Raw genomic sequence first — 22,544 nt, 5'->3', positions numbered from 1 at the left:
ACTAAAACAATGAAATGCAGTATTTCTTTTTAACAGTTAGGAGGATAAACAGAAAATAAGAACTAGTTTCTTTCAAGTGCTAAGATAAACGTTTAAGCTGTGGGTTTCATGGGGCACCAAAGTTTATTGTCAAAGAAGAGGTGAAAGTAACAAAAAAAGTACCTCTTGGAAAAACAGAAAAAAATAAATGATTAAAGGGAGGAAAAATCAGTAATGGTGGGTGAGGTCTCCAAGAACATGGTAACAAGCCTTAGGAAATTAGCTAAGAAGAGAGAGGTCCACAATCATGTAATCACCTGACAGTGGAACCAGGTAATAGATAGGTCGAGTAACATGAAAACTGAGTTCTGTCCATTGGGAAAGCGTGGTGTGGCAGGAAACCTAATAACTCGGTATTGAGAAAGTCTCATTCTCCATCTGAAACAGAGTGATTAAGAAGTGAACTGGGGGCTTCCCTGGTGGCGCAGTGGTTGAGAATCTGCCTGCCAATGCAGGGCACACGGGTTCGAGCCCTGGTCTGGGAGGATCTCGCATGCCGCGGAGCGACTGGGCCCGTGCGCCACAACTACTGAGCCTGCGCGTCTGGAGCTTGTGCTCCGCAACAAGAGAGGCCGCGATAGTGAGAGGCCCGCGCACCGCGATGAAGAGTGGCCCCCGCTTGCCACAGCTGGAGAGAGCCCTCGCACAGAAATGAAGACCCAACATAGCCATGGATAAATAAATAAATTAAAAAAAAAAAAAAAAAAAAGAAGTGAACTGAACAAATTGTGAACCCTGAGCTAAGAAATTAGGTAATGATCCACCTTTTACATCTGACCCTCTTTGGTCTTCTACCCTCATATTAATCACTTTTTTGCTACAGCCATTTTAAACATCTCCTAGATCCTGATAAGGTTATATCTCCATACTATTGCCAACACAGGATGTTCCTTCTGGCTAGATCACACTAAACATCACTTTACATCTGACTATTTCTACTTGTCTAAACTTACATATTTCAATCCAGATATTAAATATCATTTTCTGAGCTCAACCCCACATTTCAATAGGAAATCTTAATAAGCTGTCTTCCAAATCCCTATACTGGCCCCCTAATAGGACTCTTCTCTCCAGTTTCCATACTGTAATTGTCTGTTTTCCTGTGTCTAATCCATTAGACAGAAAGTCCACTGAGCACAGATACTGCATTTCATTCACCTAATGTGTCTCCAGTGCTTATCACAGCAAATGGCACATAACTAAGCCTTTGTGTCTATGGAACTAAAATAAGTGTAAACAATTACAATAATTATTTTTAACATTTAAAAATAATTATTGATATAAATAATTTTAAAGCATTGTATGTACAATGCACAATTAGAGTAACACTTAAAGAAATGCAAGCCAATAGATTTTTAAATCTTTCTCCTCAATCTTTTATTGCAATTATATAGTTCTAGTTTTCCTCTATGTATCAGTAATGTGCTTTGATTTTTCTTGGCTTATTAAGAATGTTTCCATTATTCTGAGATCCTTTACCCATTAACCCTTATTAGTCTTTTTCCTTTTATAGGTCCATAGCTCCCTTAATGAAGAAAAGGCTTCTTGTTCTCTCTGGATCTGTGTTATCACTGACTTAATGGGAAATTTCAGAATTACTAGTCCTAGTCCTAGTCTTAGTTCTAGTTCCTGAAGTTTATTGCAGCTAAACCTGAATTGTTACTGAAGAACTTTCTGCTGATGCTGGAAATGGCCTTAGACCTTCCTTAAAATTCTAACTTCTCAGATAATTCAAGGTATTCTCCAGCTTTTTCCCATTACTGGATCAGAAAAAAAAAAAAAAAAAAAATCCTGAGCGCAATAAACCCACATTTACAAGAATAACATGCTAGAAGGAACCGTCTTTCTTTATGTCATCACATCCCTGACCTTTGACATCTTCTAGAGGTACGTGAAAAGTGTTAACTGCTATAGACCAGACACACTGTTATAGGCTGGCATCTCTCAAAGACTGAACTTTCCTTAAAAGATGACATCCAAGCACATTTAAATAGATTTTTTAAAAAACAGACAGATCATCTCCAGTTGCTTTCCTTAATAAATCCTTATACATGACTAATTCTACTGAGCCATTTTAGATGTATAAAATGAGAAATTTGTGAGTATAGACAGGAACTTGAAAAGTGAGCATGGATAGAGAAGAGATTAAGGATTGTGTTCCAAGGCACTTGAACACTTAGACATGAGGAAGACCAGAGGAAGAACCAGCAAGAAGTTCAAAAGAAAATTCAACCAGTGCAGCACAAGGAAACCAGGAGGGCATGATTTTCCAGAAGACAAAGAAACAATTTCATAAAGTAAGGGGTATGCAACTGTGCCATTTACTGCTTAGTATCTAAATAATATGAGAACTAAGGATTGACCATAAAATTTGGCAACCCAAGTGTCACTTGTAACCATGACCATTACATACTTCTCAGCCTCAATTACCTCCCCTGCAAAAAATAACAGGACCCATTTCATGAAGCAGTGTGAAGGATTAAATAAGATAATAATACCTGTAAGCACCTAGCATAATATCAGCAACAGAGGAAGAGCTCAGTAATGGGCAGGAGGTTTTTTAATTACTGATACAGACCAAAGCTGTCTGTATCATAGACCTTATGAAATTTTATTGAACACAGGATGCCTGACAACCTGTGAGAGAGAATTTGGCTGGAGAAGAGCCCAGTGTGAATGGAAAAAGCAGAAATGATTACAGCTCAGGGAAGAAGCTGGAACCAGAGACAATGAGGAGAAAAATAGCTTGGGTAGGGCAATTCCTATCCTTGGATAGCAAATAAAGGAACACACCTCTTATGACTTTGTGTTTTATCCTATCTCACAACTGGTAATTGCATACTTTTTAAACATTAGTTAATATTTGGAAAGCATTTGAAAACAACAAACTTCCCTTAAGGACAAACGGTATGTAAAGTTCAGTCATCTAAATAAGCATAATGTCACAAGTTAAAACTCCATTCTTATCTCCTACAATATATATTGTCTAACTCCATAATTTTACAATCAGTCCTTTTACATTTTGTATCTGCATAAATAACTATAGACTTATTATACAGTTCTTGTGGTCTTTGATATATAAAATTATTCCATTTTGGCTAATTTTTTTTTAAATTATTTAATTAATTAATTTATTTTTGGCTGTGTTGGGTCTTTGTTTCTGTGCAAGGGCTTTCTCTAGTTGCGGCAAGCGGGGGCCACTCTTCATCGCGGTGTGCGGGTCTCTCACTATCGCGGCCTCTCTTGTTGCGGAGCACAGGCTCCAGACGCGCAGGCTCAGAAGTTGTGGCTCACGGGCCCAGTTGCTCCGTGGCATGTGGGATCTTCCCAGACCAGGGCTCGAACCCATGTCCCCTGCATTGGCAGGCGGATTCTCAACCACTGCACCACCAGGGAAGCCCCATTTTGGCTAATTTTTTAGTCAATGGCTTTCTGATTTTATAAGATTTCTAATTTTTTCCTCTCCTCATCAGATTTAAAATTAGCTATGTACTTGGTTCATAGTAAAAGTTGTAAACGATGGCATGTCTTACAAAATAACTAAAAGCAATTTGTGTTAGTAGAAGTGTTTTTCATCATGATCAGCATGACCAGGACATCATGATCATATTGAAGTTAGAGTCTGGATGAAGTATAACGAAAAATAATTTAATGCTGTAAAAGGCTGGTTGAAAGTTTGCCCTCAAATAATGCATTTGTATGAATCATTTCTTTCTCTATAAATTTTTTGAAAAAAATACTAATTTTTGGAAGCCTATCTTATGCATTCTTTCAGAACCATCTTACGCTCATTTTCTATCTTAACATTTACACAGGAAATTTGGTTTGCAAAGCAAAGCATATGTTCTCATTTATGTAGGTCTGACATCAGTGATTTAAAGTAATGGTTGACTTGAAAGAAACGTATTTGCTCAAATATATAGCTTATGTCTTATTAATTTATTTCGAGGCAAGGTTTTTATTCTAAAATAAATTCAGAACCGATAAATATAGTAATGAAAAACTCAGATAAATCAGTTTTGGAAACTGCAAAACCAGTTGGAACTTACCTTCTCTAGCTTTCTCCAACTACTCTTTGGATTTTTTTAAAATTTTAAAAGAAAATGAAGGTAGTGAGCTCAAAAAACAGCAGTTAAATATCTAGTGAGCCCACACTCAACTCAAAGATTCTAGACACTAAAATCAGTATAGGGATTATAGGAAGTTGGCAAGTCAAATGCCCTCCCTTCATACATACTGTGCATCGAACATTCCAAACTGCTGATTCTTCTGTTATGGCTGCTCATTTCTAAACAGCTTATGGACATTTAAGAAAGTGAAAACTATTCTAACCTTTGTAAAGGCCAAAAATTTAATGTGAAATTATTTACTCCAAATTTCATTCAATGATTTTGTAAATCCACTGGAAAAATAAATACTTTTTAATTTACATTTTTTGTGGAGCTAAAAAGTAATGCTAACACTGAAAATATAATAATCACATATTTGGTGGTATTTTAGTTCTTGACTCCAAAGATGGGAGAGAGAAGCAAGGAACAATATTAACTAATGTTTTTCATCAGCCCTTCCTCACTCCCCCAGTGAGAGCATTCTCAGTTGGTAAAAAGCTCAAAGACAGGTAAATTCTTGATTCATTCAAGTATTTCCAAGCAGGAGTATACTTCAACCACCCCAGAATGGAAACAATGTTCTCTGGACAAAAACTCTTTAGAGAAAATAATTTTTTTTATAAGTTTGATAGCTTGTTCACTTAACGCTTGTAATTTCCTTAAAATCAGGCAATATTTTCTAATGTCTTACTTTAACCAATTATTTTTCATTTAAAACTCATCTAAACCATTCTTCGGCTATTCAGTTAGAATATTAAGGTAGTATATGTCATAACTAGAGTAAAAGTTTGAAAGTTCTGATTACCCTCCCACTTCCAAAAGCACCAAAAGAACTTATAAATATTCTGTGTTTCCCATTGGGCACAGATTTCTACCTGCAAGGTTTCAGTTGGAACTTGAGTTTGGCTAATTTTCAACTCAGCACTTCCTTTATTCATCCTTTGCCTGTTTCTCCCATCTTTTTCACTTCTTCCTACTATAGCTGGCTGTTTACAAGCTAATGCCATTTACTAGACCACAAACCGCAGGCAATTCAAAAACCACGATGTAGTAATCTGCCCTAAGAACAGCTTAAATATCTGCTAAAGTATACTAAAATTGTATCTCACAGTTAAAATTTGTCTTTTTAAAGGAAGATCATAGATTCCCTTTACTTTCCTTGTTATTTGGATTTAAACCCCCAATTTTTTAAGTATGTCTATGTTTCACATTCTTTGCCTTTGGTGTTTGAAAATGGCTGAAATGTTAATTTTCTCTGTTCACAGGGAAAGACTTTCAGCTTCTATGTTAGACCAAGAGGACACACCAAGAATAGACAGGCATCAATCTTCAGAAGTGCAAAGTTGGTAACAAATCCAAACATGCTTAATGTCTTTACACCACATCAGGTTAACAAAAACAAAAACAAATCACACCCTTTGGGACTATATGCTATAGACAACAAATGAGTGGATGTCTCTAAAGATCTAGATTTAGCCTAGGAGTGTGGGTATCTTTACCACTTTTCAGTCACTCTGTCACACCAGATCAGAAATGAGTCTTAGCACCCAGCAGCAGCTGCTGAAGTGTTCTCTCTCTGCACTTCCCAGAAACTATTGCTTTCCTTCTGTTTTTTTCAGCTCTCACTCTAGTTCTGGTACAAGGTTTGTTTTCTGCTCAATTCACAGTACCTTCCCATAACTGCCTCCCATGCTCTTTGCCTTAATGTCTCTCATGGGTGTTCTTCTCCAACAAAATCTAGAAATTCCGGCAGCAAAGTGGACACTGGGCATTAAATGGCCAAACAGAGTTAGTGAAATGCAAGATTTCTGGTCCCAGATGCAGTCTCCGAAGGAGTGGAATATCTCATCTTTCAACCAAAGGTTTGTTTTTCTATCTGGTTATAGACTTTTTCATCAGAATACAGAAGTTACATTTCTCCTATGTGGCACTCAGAAGTCATAGCCATATATATCCACGACAGGCAAAAACCCCAGCGAGAATATGCTCTTTCAAACTATCTGAAACTAATTCTGACATAGAAACTAACCACCAGGGAAGGAGAGTTTACCCCACAACATTGCTATTTAGAACAGAATTTTAGGCCCAGCCTCATTTATTTAGTGACTTTATAATATTGTTTTCATCTGATCAAGTATTAGAATGCACAAATCTTAAAGGTACTATTTTTACGTTGTTATAAGCCTAAGAGGAAATTTGAAGGGTCACTTGATACATTCTCATCCCTTTTTTTTAGACTTCATACATTATTTTCCCAAACAGTTAACGAGCACATTTAAAAAACAAGAAAAAAATCCTTCAATGTCAAACTTCATGGGCCTGGAAATGTGCAGTCAATTCTGTTGAAATCTATCCCCCATCTCATCTGCCCCTGCTTATATCCAAACCACAATTCTCAAATTCCTAATACGGTTGTTTTTTTCTTATTTAGGTATTAGAGAACCGTTGACAATCTTACCTTGGAAAACAATTCTTTCTATTTATCCTAGTTCCAATAACCTGTCCTCAGATAGCCTTAATTTCTAAACTTCTTACGTGAATGTGTAGGGTTCATAACCGACAATGGATATCTACTACAAGTGAATTTGGCTAACACTGAGTACATTTAGTTTCTTAATTAGACAGCCTGTACAACTATCCTGTTGTGAAATGCAAGAAATGATCTAGTAAAGCTAATGATACCAGGAAGACAAAAGTAAACTATATAATGAAGTATCTGATATTCTTCTCTACATATGTAATAAGGTATTTTAATAAGTTAAGTCAGTTTGAATAGTTAAACCCTGAATAACCGTTACAAATTGTTCTCTGAATTTAAAGCAATATTCCACATACAATCCAAAACCTTAGAGGCTGGTTTTCAGTGGCTGCTTCCTGCCTGCAAAGTGCTAAAAAAAAGTCTTATCCAACCACTTCAAATGCATACATAAATAGAAGAGCTTTAATGTAGATATCAGAAGAAATATAAAAGAAATATATAAAAGGATGACTGTGATCATAAGAAATGGTTGGTTGCAAGACTTTTCGAGTACACTATGCAGAAACTGACAGAGCTTCTGTTTAAATTTCAAAAACGATCTACTAAGTGGAGTCCTACCTTCATGGTGAGACAAATTGTTGAAAATAAGGAGGTCAGTAGGTCTGCACACAGGTAAATTATAGCATCCTCTGACACTTTAAACTGATTTCAGAGAAAATATAGCTCTTTATCGACCACACCAGAAATTATGAAACTTATCATAAACAAAGAATCATAGATTCTCAATCAATTGATAAACTTTCAACCAAGCAGAAATCTCCTGACACCATTACTGACCTAGGGTTTCCTAGATTCTGCTGAACCCTTTTCAGGGATAAGAAATAAGTCCCAACATATTACTCCAAAATTGTCCTCCCTTTCACTCTCAGCTAGTGTTGTAATGGAAAATAAGAATGCAATCTTTGCCACAACATAGTTCTTTAAATGTATAAAGTAACTAATATCATCTAGTACCAAGTCATTCAAGTTTAGACTATCACTCAGTTCCCTAAACCATTTACAGAAGGAAATGGCTCCTGGACTTTTTAACATCTTAACAAACAACTCTTAATATCTTAACAAAGTTCAGGTAATCAATATTCTTTAGGAGTGGGACTCAGAACTAGACACAAGAATCCATACGGGGCCTGAAAAATGAACAAGTAGTTAGGAATTATTAAGTTGATCTGGAATCCTACGTGTATGAATTTAGTCAAAGATTGCATTTGTTTTCTTTCAGTAGCTGGAGATAATAGGAAATAGATGTATTGCTCTCTGCCCCTGGGTCCTGGCACCAAGCTCCTGAAGCCCTTGTAACTTCCTGAATGATAAGAGCACTAGGAGCATCTTCTTTTTTAATATTTGGTCTTTGACCCCAGCTTCTGACACAGGGCTCCTACATCTCCTGGAATTTCCTGGGTGATAGGAGTGTCTTTTGTTCTAATGAGGCGACTCTGGGTGGGCTCCCGGATGGCTCCTGGATTGGGGCTGGCCACCAGAAACACCAAGCCATAATTAGAAGCTTGGAATTTTCAGCCCCAATCCCCATTCTCCAGAGAGGGGAGAAGGGAAACTGGAAAAGGAGTTAATAATCGATCATGCTTACATGAGGAAACTTCCATAAAATTCCCAGAAGTACATGGTTCAGAGAACTTGCAGGTTAGTGGACACATCCACACACCAGGGGGGTGGTATATCCTAACTCTATGGGACAGAAGTTCCTGAGCTCTCGGGACCCTTCCAGACCTCACCCTTCATGTCTCTTTATCTGACTGTTCATCTGTATTCTGTATCATATCCTTTAACTGGTAAATGTAAGTAGGTGTTTCCCTGAGTTCTGTGAACCACTCTAGCAAATTAATGGAACCTGAGGAGGGGGTCCTGGGGACCTCTGATTTGCAGCCAAGTCAGACAGAGGCTGTCGGTAACCTGAGGACCTACTACTTGCAATTGGCATCTGAAGTGGGGAGCAGTCTTGCGGGAGTGAGCTCTTAACCTGTGGGACTGAGCTCTTAACCTGTGGGATCTAATGTTATCTCCAGGTAGACAGAGTCTGAATTGAGTTAAGTAATTGCAGGACACCCAACTGGTGTCAAAGAATCGCTTGCTGAGGGAAAATTTCCATACATCTGGTGTCGGAGGTTTTGTGAGTGTGGCAGTAGTGTGAGCGTAAAGGAGAAACATAGGAGGAGGACTGAAGGTTTCTCCAAGCAGTAACCTAGATGAAACGTTGTTGTTTTGTGAGTTTCTCTCCTAATAAAACGTGTAGATCATTTTCAGTTGACATTCTTTCAAAGGGCATTTAAAATTTATTAAATTTATTTTTTTCTACGAATGGTTTCTTAGAAGTTTAGGAGTTTTGATCTCTTCCTTTCTGATTGTAATAGGCATCTACTTTTTTATATCTCCAGACCTTCATATACTGTTATTTGAGACATATTTCTATTATGTGAGTCAACTAGTCCTTATTCCCTTCCCCACCAATCCTGGCTGTAGCTGGGGCAGACAATGAATTGATTGAACCAAGAGATGGGCATGTGATCCAAAGTCCTTCCCTTTTTAAAAATTGGAACTAAACAAAGAGATTATGTTCTTCTCTAGTGATGAAACTACAAGATGCAGGAACTGTCAGAAGTAATGTCCAATGTGTGATGAAAAGGAAGACCCACTCTGGCTGTGTTCTACATCCTGTTTCCAGTTGTCCCTGAAGCCTAGCTGTATACCCTGAGGTTCTCCAAGGGTGCCTGAGCTACTACTTTCATTAAAAGGAAAAAGGGAAAAAAAGCCACTTTGCCAGCAAAACAAGTCCTAACTTAAATACAGATTTTTCTATCTAAAGTTTTTATTTATTCCTCCCTCCCAATCTTATGTCCTATGTTAGCTTTCTATTGTTGCTGTAACATAAACTTGGTGCCTTAAACAATATGAATTTATTATCTTGGAGTTTTGTAAGTCAGAAATTCAACAGGAGTCTCATTGACTAAAAGTAAGGTGTTAGCAGAGCTGTGCTCCTTTCTGGAGGCTCTAGGGAAGAAAGCTTCCTTGTCTTTCTCGCTACTAGAGACCGTCTGCATTCCTTGGCTCAATGATCCTTTCCTCCATCTTCAAAGGTAGCAACACTGCATCTCTTTAACATTCTTCTGTAGTCACATCTTTCTCTGACCCTGACCTTAAGTGAGAAAGATATTTTAAGGACTCTTGTGATTAACTTGGACCTACCTGAATAATCCAGGATTATCTCATCTCAAGGTCCTTAATTTTAAGTACATGTGCAAAGTCTCTTTTACTAACCAATGTAGCATATTCACAGTTCTGGAGACTTAGGTATAGACACCTTGGGTGGGGGTGAGAGGATGGGGGTAGGGGGATGGGACATTATTCTGCTTCCCACTAAAAATGACAACAGCATTCCATCTCTCACATCATTCAATTCAGTAATAAAAATATATTCAACAGGAGAAGCCAGGCCCTCTCCACATTAATAGCAGCCTGTTAATCAACATTATTTGGAAAGAGTTGTTTAGTTTAGTTTCAAAATTGATTTTTCTGGAAAGGAAATTTCTGCTGGTTTTATCTTTTCCTGAGGATGAGTTTGAAGATGTTTACTGGATTTCCCCAGCATACAATCAGAATGCAATCTTTGAAATGTAGAATTAAATGTATTTCCATACCCACATCCTTGAAGCCTGAGGCTGCTATCATTCCTGAGTATAGAGAGTAAACACAGCATCTCTCTTTGTTTTACTAATTGCTTTGTTTCCCCAAGCTGCTAGCACAACATCTGCCAGAGCAGAATGCACTATTTCCACACACCAGAGAACCACTGCCTGCCAGATAAACGACTTAAGCTCCGTGGTGTAAGGGCAAGTGCTTTCCAGGCACTCAGCAGGCAGTTTTTAAGAGGCAAAAACTTTAAGCAGAAATGAAGCTGAAACCCCTCCCCTCCCATCTTTAGAGTGGTTATGGAGTTGTGGATTCTGTAATGATCTCATACTGCCTGCAATTTTATTGATTTTGTTTTTCAATATAACTGTTAAAGATGACAATTCTCAGACAGGCAGAATGTGGGCAGATGCCCATGTTCTCACACAGTTCTGCCAAGATATTTTTACATCTTTCCACACATAAAACAAAATGAAGACATGTGCTATAGATGCATGCTACTGGTACCCCCGCCCCCAGAAGAAGGGAGTTGATTGTGTGCTCATTTCCTGGATGAAGTATTAAAACAACTCCACCTAGAAAAACATGAACAGCACTTCCAAAATAAAAGAGGTTTGCTTCTGAGGCACCTTATAAACCATTCCTAATTACCAAAACACACTGAAACAGCAGTTTGTAATCATGTGTCATCCCTGCTAGTTCTAATTCCTAAACTTCTTGTCACATCTACTGGTTAAGCATCAAAATACAAAACGCTGTAACAGCTTAGGCTCTGTTGATGTTCAATCATCTACTGTGCACCAGAAAGGCTCATTTCAAATATGGCATGAGAGGAAGAAAAGTAAGCAAAAACCAGACTCAGAAGAGACTTGAAATAACTTGCCCCCAGAAAAACACTCAAGAGGAAAAACTGCAAAATCATAGCCTTACCTTGGGAGACTTGGGCAGACCCACTGTCTTTTCTTCTTCTAAGCTGAGCAGGTTTAACTTTGTTTCCTCCACGGAGGGATGTTTGGGAGGGCGAGGTGGGGGGTACGAGAAAGAGTTTTCATATCTCCGCATCATATAATACTGTTCTTCAGGGATCTCTTCGACCAGAGTCCTGACTAGAAATGATCCTGGATCCCCAGACAAATTATTAACTAACTGAACAGTCATATTCACGCGGCCAGCAGGAATTTCCCAGCACTCCTTGGGGTTGGCAAAGTCACTTATGAGTAGATAAGAGTCTGTGATAGCTTCCTCCAACCGTAGTCCTGGTGTAGCAGCCAAAATGTCTTCTTCAGTGAAAAGATCTCTCACAGAAACCTTCACATTGAAGGGCAAGTGGAACTGTGCACAGAGCTCAGAAATCTGGTACTGCTTCTTATCATGAATCACCTCTACAAAACCTCCTTCCATGTACAAAGGGAGCAGTGCTGCCTCATAGGATTTTTTGAGGATTTTTTCACAAGCCAGAACGTTCACCACTTTTTTGATCCCTTCACAGAGGACTTCCGTCGTCTGTGAGTGATGCACTAGAAACTGGTCCCCGGCAGATACAGATGACAGCTCGTCATGGGGGGAATGAAAGGCTTTGGTGGCCACCACGTGGAGAGGCTCCTTTTCACTCTTTGCTATCTCAAGATCATAGGGGGTTGGGAACTCCCGAGGTCGCCGCTTGAATTTGCCTTTATAGCTAGGGGGGATCAAGAAGTGTCTCTTAGGAAAATTGCTTCTAATTTCTGAAGCTAAGATCCTTGATGCCTGGCACTTTTTGTGGATCACAATGGTTTTCCCAGGTTGTAAAACGTTTCTGGGTAGCTGGTTTCCTTGGGGCGCTTCTATAACTTCAGCCACTATGGGGAACTCTTTACTGGTCATTTCAAAAAGATCTTGTGTAGATAACAGCTGAAGAAACCAGTTGGAATCATAACTGTCTGTAATGTCTTTGACTTCAACATCTAAACTGGGGAGGATACGGACTATATCCTTTCTAACTGGAAAACAAAAAGACATTTTGTGTATCAAAATGTTGCTCTGAAGTAGTATTAAAATCACTCCAGGGGTACCATAAATAAATTTCATTAAAAAAAAATCTCAGATGCTCATGATATAACATTTCTTATGTATGACTTTCCTTTTTTAAATTTAAAAATGAAATAGATGGTAAATAAAAACAATACCCATAAATCTGCCTAGTTTTAGAAGTAGACATTAATCAGTATCTTGGAGCCCTGCAAACCTCACCAAAATCACATCCTCCTCACTGCAACCTAAGAGTAATCATTCTCCTGATTTTGGTGTTAACCATTCCTTGTTTTTCTTTGTAGTTTTATCACACATAACATACATGAATATATGTGCACGTGTTTAAACGTATATGTGTGTGTTTTCCCAGAAAATTTATTATATCATTTTAGGTCATGCTTTTGAGGTCCAGATATTTACGTAAAATTATCCTAGAAGAAAGTTTGGGTACTCCAAGTAAGACTCTTCCTGCATAAGGCCCAAGACACATTCTATATACAAATTCTATCCTGTGGGATATAACCGTATTGCAAAATCTTGGGATATAAAGTACTCAAGATTAATATATGGAAATGGATACCAAAACGCAGTCTTTTTCCAATGTGAAAACTATTTCTTTCTCTGCTGGTGCTATATTAACATCTAGTTAGAAAAGAAGTGGCATAGGATGGGTTACAGTCAAAGGAGCCACTCAGGAACACTAGATTTGCTGGTAGAGTGCTTACTAACGTATTCTTTGCCTAATGTGTCCCTGGGGACTAATGAATCTCTGTATTCTTTCCAAGAGTCCACTGTCTCAGAAGTCTTTCTTTGAGACTACAGAGACACTTAAAATATTGTCCTGAAATCCTCTGCTCTCCATATACTGTCCCACATAGTATCCTTATAAATGGTCTCACATTAAAAAAATAAAGTTATATGTTAATATCAACAGGATTTTATAATGGTTTATATTTTCTTGACAATTTCCTAACACTTAATGTTTTATAGCCTTTTCACAATCTACCATTGTTTCCCAGTATATCTAGCCACCCGTCTGTCAATATTCTTTCTTCCCTGTATGCTTTTGAAAATTAATAATTTGGAAGATTTAGAAGACAGAATGTTTCTCTTATAAAACATTACCTATATTATTACATTTTATATTACTGTTTATGCAGCCTCTGAAAACTATAATTTGTGTCATATTACTTGCACATGCTGTGTAACAGAGTTCCTAAAAACACAGTATGAAATTGCATTACTTTATTTTCTTGAACATAAAATAGAGAAAAGAAAAAAACCGATGGTTGCCTATAGGCTGAAGTTCAATAAAAATTGTAAAGATTCTCCATTAAAAAAAGAACGGGGTGGGGGGAACACTAAAAAAAACCTTTACCAGTTCATTTTATAAAGTTTAGCAAACCCAAACCTTTGAGATTGTTGCCACAGGTTTCCCTGAACCCCAAGGTAATTTTAGAAACTTTAAAATCACACTTATTTGAATCAAAATGAACTGTGTGGAGAGATTAACCAAGATGGCGGAGTAGAAGGATGTGCTCTCACTCCCTCTTGCGAGAGCAACAGAATCACAACTGGCTGCTGGACAATCATCGACAGGAAGACACTGGACTTCACCAAGGAGGATACTCCACGTCCAAGGCCAGAGGAGAAGCCACAGTGAGATGGTAGGAGGGGCACAATCAGAGTAAAATCAACTCCCATAACTGCTGGGTGGGTGACTCACAGACTGGTGAACACTTATACCACAGAAGTCCACCCACTGGAGTGAAGGTTCTGAGCCCCACGTCAGGCTTCCCAACCTGGGGGTCCAGCAACGGGAGGAGGAATTCATAGAGAATCAGACTTTGAAGCCTAGTGGGAATTGATTGCAGGACTTCGACAGGACTGGGGGAAACAGAGACCCCACTCTTGGAGGGCGCACACGGAATAGTGTGCGCATCGGGACCCGGGGGAAGGAGCAGTGACCTTGGGGGAGACTGAACCAGACCTACCTGCTAGTGTTGGAGGGTCTCCTGCAGAGGCGGGGGCTGGCTCTGTTTCACCGTGGGGAGAAGGACACTAGCAGCAGAGGTTCTGGGAAGTATTCCTTGGCGTGAGCCCTCCCAGAGTCTGTCATTAGCCCCACCAAAGAGCCCAGGTAGGCTCCAGTGTTGGCTTGCCTCAGGCAAAACAACCAACAGGGAGGGAACCCAGCCTCACCCATCAACAGTCAAGTGGATTAAAGTTTTACAGAGCTCTGACTGCCACAGCAACAGTCAGTTCTACCCACCACCAGAGCCTCCCATCAAGCCTCTTAGGTAGCCTCAACCACCAGAGGGCAAACAGCAGAAACAAGAAAAACTACAATCCTGCAGGCTGTGGAACAAAAACCACATTTACAGAAAGATAGACAAGATGAAAAGGCAGAGGGCTATATACCAGATGAAGGAACAAGAAAAAACCCCAGAAAAACAACTAAATGAAGTGGAGATAGGCAACCTTCCAGAAAAAGAATTCAGAATAATGATAGTGAAGATGATCCAGGACCTCGGAATAAGAATGGAGGCAAAGATTGAGAAGATGCAAGAAATGATTAACAAAGACCTAGAAGAATTAAAGAACAAACAAACAGAGATGACCAATACAATAACTGAAATGAAAACTACACTAGAAGGAATCAATAGCAGAATAACTGAGGCAGAAGAACGGATAAGTGACCTGGAAGACAGAATGGTGGAATTCACTGCTGGGGAACAGACTAAAGAAAAAAGAATGAAAAGAAACGAAGACAGCCTAAGAGACCTCTGGGACAACATTAAACGCAACAACATTCACATTATAGGGGTCCCAGAAGGAGAAGAGAGAGAGAAAGGACCAGAGAACATATTTGAAGAGATTATAGTCGAAAACTTCCCTAACATGGGAAAGGAAATAGCCACCCAAGTCCAGGAAGCGCAGAGAGTCCCATACAGGATAAACCCAAGGAGAAACACGTCGAGACACATAGTAATCAAAGTGGCAAAAATTAAAGACAAAGAAAAATTATTGAAAGCAGCAAGGGAAAAACGACAAATAACATACAAGGGAACTCCCATAAGGTTAACAGCTGATTTCTCAGCAGAAACTCTACAAGCCAGAAGGGAGTGGCATGATATACTTAAAGTGATGAATGGGAAGAACCTACAACCAAGATTACTCTACCCGGCAAGGATCTCATTTAGATTTGATGGAGAAATCAAAAGCTTTACAGACAAGCAAAAGCTAAGAGAATTCAGCGCCACCAAACAAGCTCTACAACAAATGCTAAAGGAACTTCTCTAAGTGGGAAACACAAGAGAAGAAAAGGACCTACCAAAACAAACCCAAAACAATTAAGAAAATGGTCATAGGAACATACATATCGATAACTACCTTAAACATGAATGGATTAAATGCTCCAACCAAAAGACACAGGCTTGCTGAATGGATACAAAAACAAGACCCATATATATGCTGTCTACAAGAGACCCACTTTAGACCTAGGGACACATACAGACTGAAAGTGAGGGGATGGAAAAAGATATTCCATGCAAATGGAAATCAAAAGAAAGCTGGAGTAGCTATACTCATATCAGATAAAATAGACTTTAAAATAAAGAATGTTACAAGAGACAAGGAAGGACACTACATAATGATCAAGGGATCAATCCAAGAAGAAGATATAACAATTATAAATATATATGCACCCAACATAGGAGCACCTCAATACATAAGACAACTGCTAACAGCTATAAAAGAGGAAATTGACAGTAACACAATAATAGTGGGGGACTTTAACACTTCACTTACACCAATGGACAGATCATCCAAAATGAAAATAAATAAGGAAACAGAAGCTTTAAATGACACAATAGACCAGATATCTTTAATTGATATTTATAGGACATTCCATCCAAAAACAGCAGATTACACGTTCTTCTCAAGTGCGCACGGAACATTCTCCAGGATAGATCACATCTTGGGTCACAAATCAAGCCTCAATAAATTTAAGAAAATTGAAATCATATCAAGCGTCTTTTCTGACCACAACGCTATGAGATTAGAAATGAATTACAGGGAATAAAACGTAAAAAACACAAACACATGGAGGCTAAACAATACGTTACTAAATAATCAAGAGATCACTGAAGAAATCAAAGAGGAAATCAAAAAATACCTAGAGACAAATGACAATGAAAACACGACGACCCAAAACCTATGGGAAGCAGCAAAAGCAGTTCTAAGAGGGAAGTTTATAGCTATACAAGCCTACCTCAAGAAACAAGAAAAATCTCAAGTAAACAATCTAAACTTACACCTAAAGAAACTAGAGAAAGAAGAACAAACAAAACCCAAAGCTAGCAGAAGGAAAGAAATCATAAAGATCAGAGCGGAAATAAATGAAACAAAAACAAAGAAAACAATAGCAAAGATCAATAAAACTAAAAGCTGGTTCTTTGAGAAGATAAACAAAATTGATAAGCCATTAGCCAGACTCATCAAGAAAAAGAGGGAGAGGACTCAAATCAATAAAATCAGAAATGAAAAAGGAGAAGTTACAACAGACACCGCAGAAATACAAAGCATCCTAAGAGACTACTACAAGCAACTTTATGCCAATAAAATGGACAACCTGGAAGAAATGGACAAATTCTTAGAAAGGTATAACCTTCCAAGACTGAACCAGGAAGAAACAGAAAATATGAACAGACCAATCACAAGTAATGAAATTGAAACTGTGATTAAAAATCTTCCAACAAACAAAAGTTCAGGACCAGACGGCTTCACAGATGAATTTTATCAAACATTTAGAGAAGAGCTAACACCTATCTTTCTCAAACTCTTCCAAAAAATTGAAGAGGAAGGAACACTCCCAAACTCATTCTATGAGGTCACCATCACCCTGATACCAAAACCAGACAAAGACACTACAAAAACAGAAAATTACAGACCAATATCACTGATGAATATAGATGCAAAAATCCTCAACAAAATACTAGCAAACAGAATCCAACAACACATTAAAAGGATCATACACCACGATCAAGTGGGATTTATCTCAGGGATGCAAGGATTCTTCAATATACACAAATCAATCAATGTGATACACCATATTAACAAATTGAAGAAGAAAAACCATATGATCATCTCAATAGATGCAGAAAAAGCTTTTGACAAAGGTCAACACCCATGTATGATAAAAACTCTCCAGAAAGTGGGCATAGAGGGAACCTACCTCAACATAATAAAGGCCATGTATGACAAACCCACAGCAAACATCATTCTCAATGGTGAAAAGCTGAAAGCATTTCCTCTAAGATCAGGAACGAGACAAGGATGTCCACTCTCACCACTATTATTCAACATAGTTTTGGAAGTCCTAGCCACGGCAATCAGAGAAGAAAAAGAAATAAAAGGAATACAAATTGGAAAAGAAGAAGTAATACTGTCACTGTTTGAAGATGACATGATACTATACATAGAGAGTCCTAAAACTGCCACCAGAAAACTGCTAGAGCTAATTAATGAATATGGTAAAGTTGCAGGATACAAAATAATGCACAGAAATCTCTTGCATTCCTATACACTAATGATGAAAAATCTGAAAGAGAAATTATGGAAACCCTCCCATTTACCACTGCAACAAAAAGAATAAAATACCTAGGAATAAACCTACCTAAGGAGGTAAAAGACCTGTACTCAGAAAACTATAAGACACTGATGAAAGAAATTAAAGATGATACCAACAGATGGAGAGATATACCATGTTCTTGGATTGGAAGAATCAACATTGTGAAAATGACTATACTACCCAAAGCAATCTACAGATTCAATGCAATCCCTATCAAATTACCAATGGCATTTTTTACAGAACTTGAACAAAAAATCTTAAAATCTGTATGGAGACACAAAAGACCCCGAATAGCCAAAGCAGTCTTGAGGGAAAAAAACGGAACTGGAGGAATCAGACTCTCTGACTTCACACTACACTACAAAGCTACAGTAATCAAGACAATATGGTACTGGCACAAAAACAGAAACATAGATCAATGGAACAAGATAGAGAGCCCAGAGATAAACCCAGGCACCTATGGTCAGCTAATCTATGACAAAGGAGGCAAAGATACACCATGGAGAAAAGACAGTCTCTTCAATAAGTGGTGCTGGGAAAACTGGACAGCTACATGTAAAAGAATGAAATTAGAACACTCCCTAACACCATACACAAAAATAAACTCAAAATGGATTAGAGACCTAAATGTAAGACCGGACACTATAAAACTCTTAGAGGAAAACATAGGAAGAACACTCTTTGACATAAATCACAGCAAGATCTTTTTTGATCCGCCTCCTAGAGTAATGGAAATAAAAACAAAAATAAACAAATGGGACCTAATGAAACTTCAAAGCTTTTGCACAGCAAAGGAAACCATAAACAAGATGAAAAGACAACCCTCAGAATGGGAGAAAATATTTGCAAACGAATCAACGGACAAAGGATTAATCTCCAAAATATATAAACAGCTCATTCAGCTCAATATTAAAGAAACAAACACCCCAATCCCAAAATGGGCAGAAGACCTAAATAGACATTTCTCCAAAGAAGACATACAGACGGCCATGAAGCACATGAAAAGATGCTCAACATCACTAATTATTAGAGAAATGCAAATCAAAACTACAATGAGGTATCACCTCACACCAGTTAGAATGGGCATCATCAGAAAATCTACAAACAACAAATCCTGGAGAGGGTGTGGAGAAAAGGGAACCCTCTTGCACTGTTGGTGGGAATGCAAATTGATATAGCCACTATGGAGAACAATATGGAGGTTCCTTAAAAAACTAAAAATAGAACTACCATATGATCCAGCAATCCCACTACTGGGCATATACCCAGAGAAAACCAAAATTCAAAAAGACACATGCACCCCAATGTTCATTGCAGCACTATTTACAATAGCCCGGTCATGGAAGCAACCTAAATGCCCATCAACAGACGAATGGATAAAGAAGTTGTGGTACATATATACAATGGAATATTACTCAGCCATAAAAAGGAACGAAATTGAGTCATTTGTTGAGACGTGGATGGATCTAGAGACTGTCATACAGAGTGAAGTAAGTCAGAAAGAGAAAAACAAATATCATATATTAATGCATGTATGTGGAACCTAGAAAAATGGTACAGATGAGCCAGTTTGCAGGGCAGAAGTTGAGACACAGATGTAGAGAACAGACATCTGGACACCAAGGGGGGAAAACTGCGGTGGGGTGGGGATGGTGGTGTGCTGAATTGGGCGATTGGGATTGACATGTATACAGTGATGTGTATAAAATTGATGACTAATAAGAACCTGCAGTATAAAAAAAAAAAAACAACTAATACTAAACTTTCATTGGGTTATTTGTATGGAAATATGTTAATATAAATGTTTCAGACATTACATGAAATTTCTAAAAATCTTATATGTTCTGGTATAATGTCATAAGTCATAATCCTAGTTATTACTTTAAAATGTATATCTCAGAAATAACTAATTTTCTTGTCAACTGCATTATTATGAACTTTCATCAAATCTTTAACCGTGGTCATTTTTAAGTCTTTTGTCATTTACAGACAGTTCTGGGTGTACTCTGATGCTTTTGCAAATATGTTCCTATAAAAGGGTTTCATCTTCAAGAAATTCATAGAAAAGACTCTGACAAGTACAGGTTTCTGGTAACTGACTGTACTGCTGAACTGAATGAATAAGCATTTTCAGAACTCTAATGAAAAACTGATGCACTCATAAATGTGCTAACAAAAGATCAAGATAAAAAAAAATTAATTACATGGGACTGAGTGAACTGATGAGGATGAGTATAATTTTTGTGACTTTCTGTTTGAATTAAAAAAAAAAATCCCACAAGGACTCAGAGGCAAAGAATATAGAAATCAATTTTCACTGCAAAGTAAAGGAGCTGTTACAGTGGAGGATTACTGGACTGAATGTCAATATTATGACATAGTATGAGTGTGTTTCATGTTTGTTAATTGCAATCATTGTTGCTTTTGTTGTGGTCATCCATGTACAATGCTTGGTGTCAGTCTATTTATCTCTTGTAAAAATAAAATACAGTGTGTGTGTGTGTGTGTGTGTGAAAAAAAAAAGAAAGCAAATGCTAGAGTTACCAAAAGCAATCTGGAAATCAGTATCTTTGTCATATATGTAGAAAATATATTAGCTGGCCAACGGCAGAATATATGCAAAAGTACTGTGGATTAAAACCTTCCCACATTTAAAAAAAAAAACAAAATGAGCTGTGTTTAAGAATTGTAGAGCTAGGACTAGATGGGTTCATAGACTCAGGTCATTTCTCAAGTTGAGGGAACAACTTGACACTGGTAGAATAGATGCCATTAATGACTTTCTGAGGGCTTTAAATTGACCATAGGGACCCTAATGCAAGCTAGATCCCAGTCTGTATTTGGGCACAATGGGTACGGTGGGGAAAGAATTGTCTTAATAACTTAGGACAACTTTATTGCCAGAGAAAGCCTCCGGGCCAGGCTATCTAACTTCTGTTAAATTTTTATGTACCCAATTCCTGACCTATCTTCAATACTTCTGTACCAAATTCACTGAAGATGTGCTAGCCTATCTCATCCTACTTGATATATCAGCAGCATTTGACAGAGTAGATTCGACTCTTTGCTAGAGTCACCTCACTTATTTCCTTCTTATAATTCTTCTCAACTTTCTTCCTGGTTTCTTCTCCTCTACATACCACCCACTCTCCCCCCCCCACACACACCTTTTAATGTTTCTTGGTTCTCCTCCTTTCTCTGTCCACACTCACACCCACATGATCTTACACAGTCTCATGTTTTTAAGTACCATCTGTATGCTGATGATTCCCCAACATGTATCTCTAGCCAAATAATTCTCCTGCACTCTAAATATCTATTTAAGATCTCCACTTGGCTATCTAATAGATGTCTCAAAATTAACATGCTTAAACTGAAATTCTGATCTTCCCAACCCAAACCTAATCTATCTGTTGCTCATTCTCCTTGTTTGGTGCAGAAATCTGAGACACCTTAGCTTCTCTGTCTTTTTTCCTAACACTCAACATCCATTACCTCAGAACCACTCTGATCTAAGCTACATTATTTCTTGCCTGGTTTATTGCAGTGGCTTCCTAAACAGTCTTCTTACAGTCAAATCTTTGTAGGGAAGCCAGACAGTCTTTTTAAATGTTAAATTGATCATATCTTTCTCCTGTTCATTGCCCCACAGTGGCAGTCCTTTTCACTTCAGTAAAAGTCAAAGCACTTAACCGAGGTCCTAGGTACCACGTTGATCTCATCTGCCACTGGGTTGCCTCATTCTAATTTACTGCTCCCTCCATGACCTCCTTGTTGTTAATCAGGTTTTCAAAAAGCCTGTTTCCTCTGCCTGCCACATCCTTCAGCCCGATATATTTATGGCCAACACCTCTTCTTCTTCATGTCTGCTTAAATGTCATCTCCTCCATGAGACTTCCCCAAAATGTGCTTCCCATAGTCTGAATTTTTGTTCCCCTCCCCCAAATTCATTTGTTAAAACCTAATCCTCAATGTGATGGTATTTGGAGGTGGGACCTTTGGGAGGTAATTAGGTAATGAGATTACTGCCCTTATAAAAGAGACCCCAGAGAGCTCCCTTGCCCTTCTGACATGTGAGGACACAACGAGAAAACAGCCACCTATGAACTAGGAAGTAGACCTTCACCAGACACCAAATCTGCCAGCACCTTGATCTTGGACTTCCCAATCTCCAGAACTGTAGAAATAAATTTCTGTTGTTTATAAGCCATCCAGTCTATGGCATTTTTTTATAGCCACAAAATGGACTAAGACAGTGCTCTATTTAAAAATGCAACTATCTCTGTCCTTTGCCCTTCTCTGTTTCTCTATTTTCAATGTCATCCTTTACCTTCAATCATTCCATATAGTTTGCTTATTTATTATCATCATTATTTATTGTTTGTTTCCCCAAAATGGAACTTATGCTCCACAGGGATAGGAGTCTTTGATTGTTTTGTTCACCAACATATCCTAGTGTCTAGCATGGTCCCTAGCACATAGTAGATACTCAATAAATGAATTGAATGAATGAAAAACAACTGCCAGAACAATGTTCTTGGTTGAGCTGTAAAAGTTGTGATCTAGTAAGCAA

The 22,544-nt window shown here is 38.1% G+C and overlaps 1 protein-coding gene across 1 annotated transcript in view; it reads right to left on the bottom strand.

Annotated features, from left to right (window-relative positions):
• THEMIS (thymocyte selection associated) overlaps positions 1-22,544 on the bottom strand; it is a 167,267-nt gene that overhangs the window by 70,677 nt on the left and 74,046 nt on the right. Inside the window, exon 4 of the mRNA XM_059941616.1 lies at positions 11,260-12,308. Coding sequence (XP_059797599.1) covers positions 11,260-12,308 — 1,049 coding nt within the window. The remainder of the gene's footprint in view (positions 1-11,259; positions 12,309-22,544) is intronic.

This window comes from Balaenoptera ricei, chromosome 12 (assembly GCF_028023285.1).
Source record: "Balaenoptera ricei isolate mBalRic1 chromosome 12, mBalRic1.hap2, whole genome shotgun sequence".
Classification (NCBI taxonomy): domain Eukaryota; kingdom Metazoa; phylum Chordata; class Mammalia; order Artiodactyla; family Balaenopteridae; genus Balaenoptera; species Balaenoptera ricei.
This window is presented reverse-complemented; position numbering and strand designations above follow the sequence as displayed.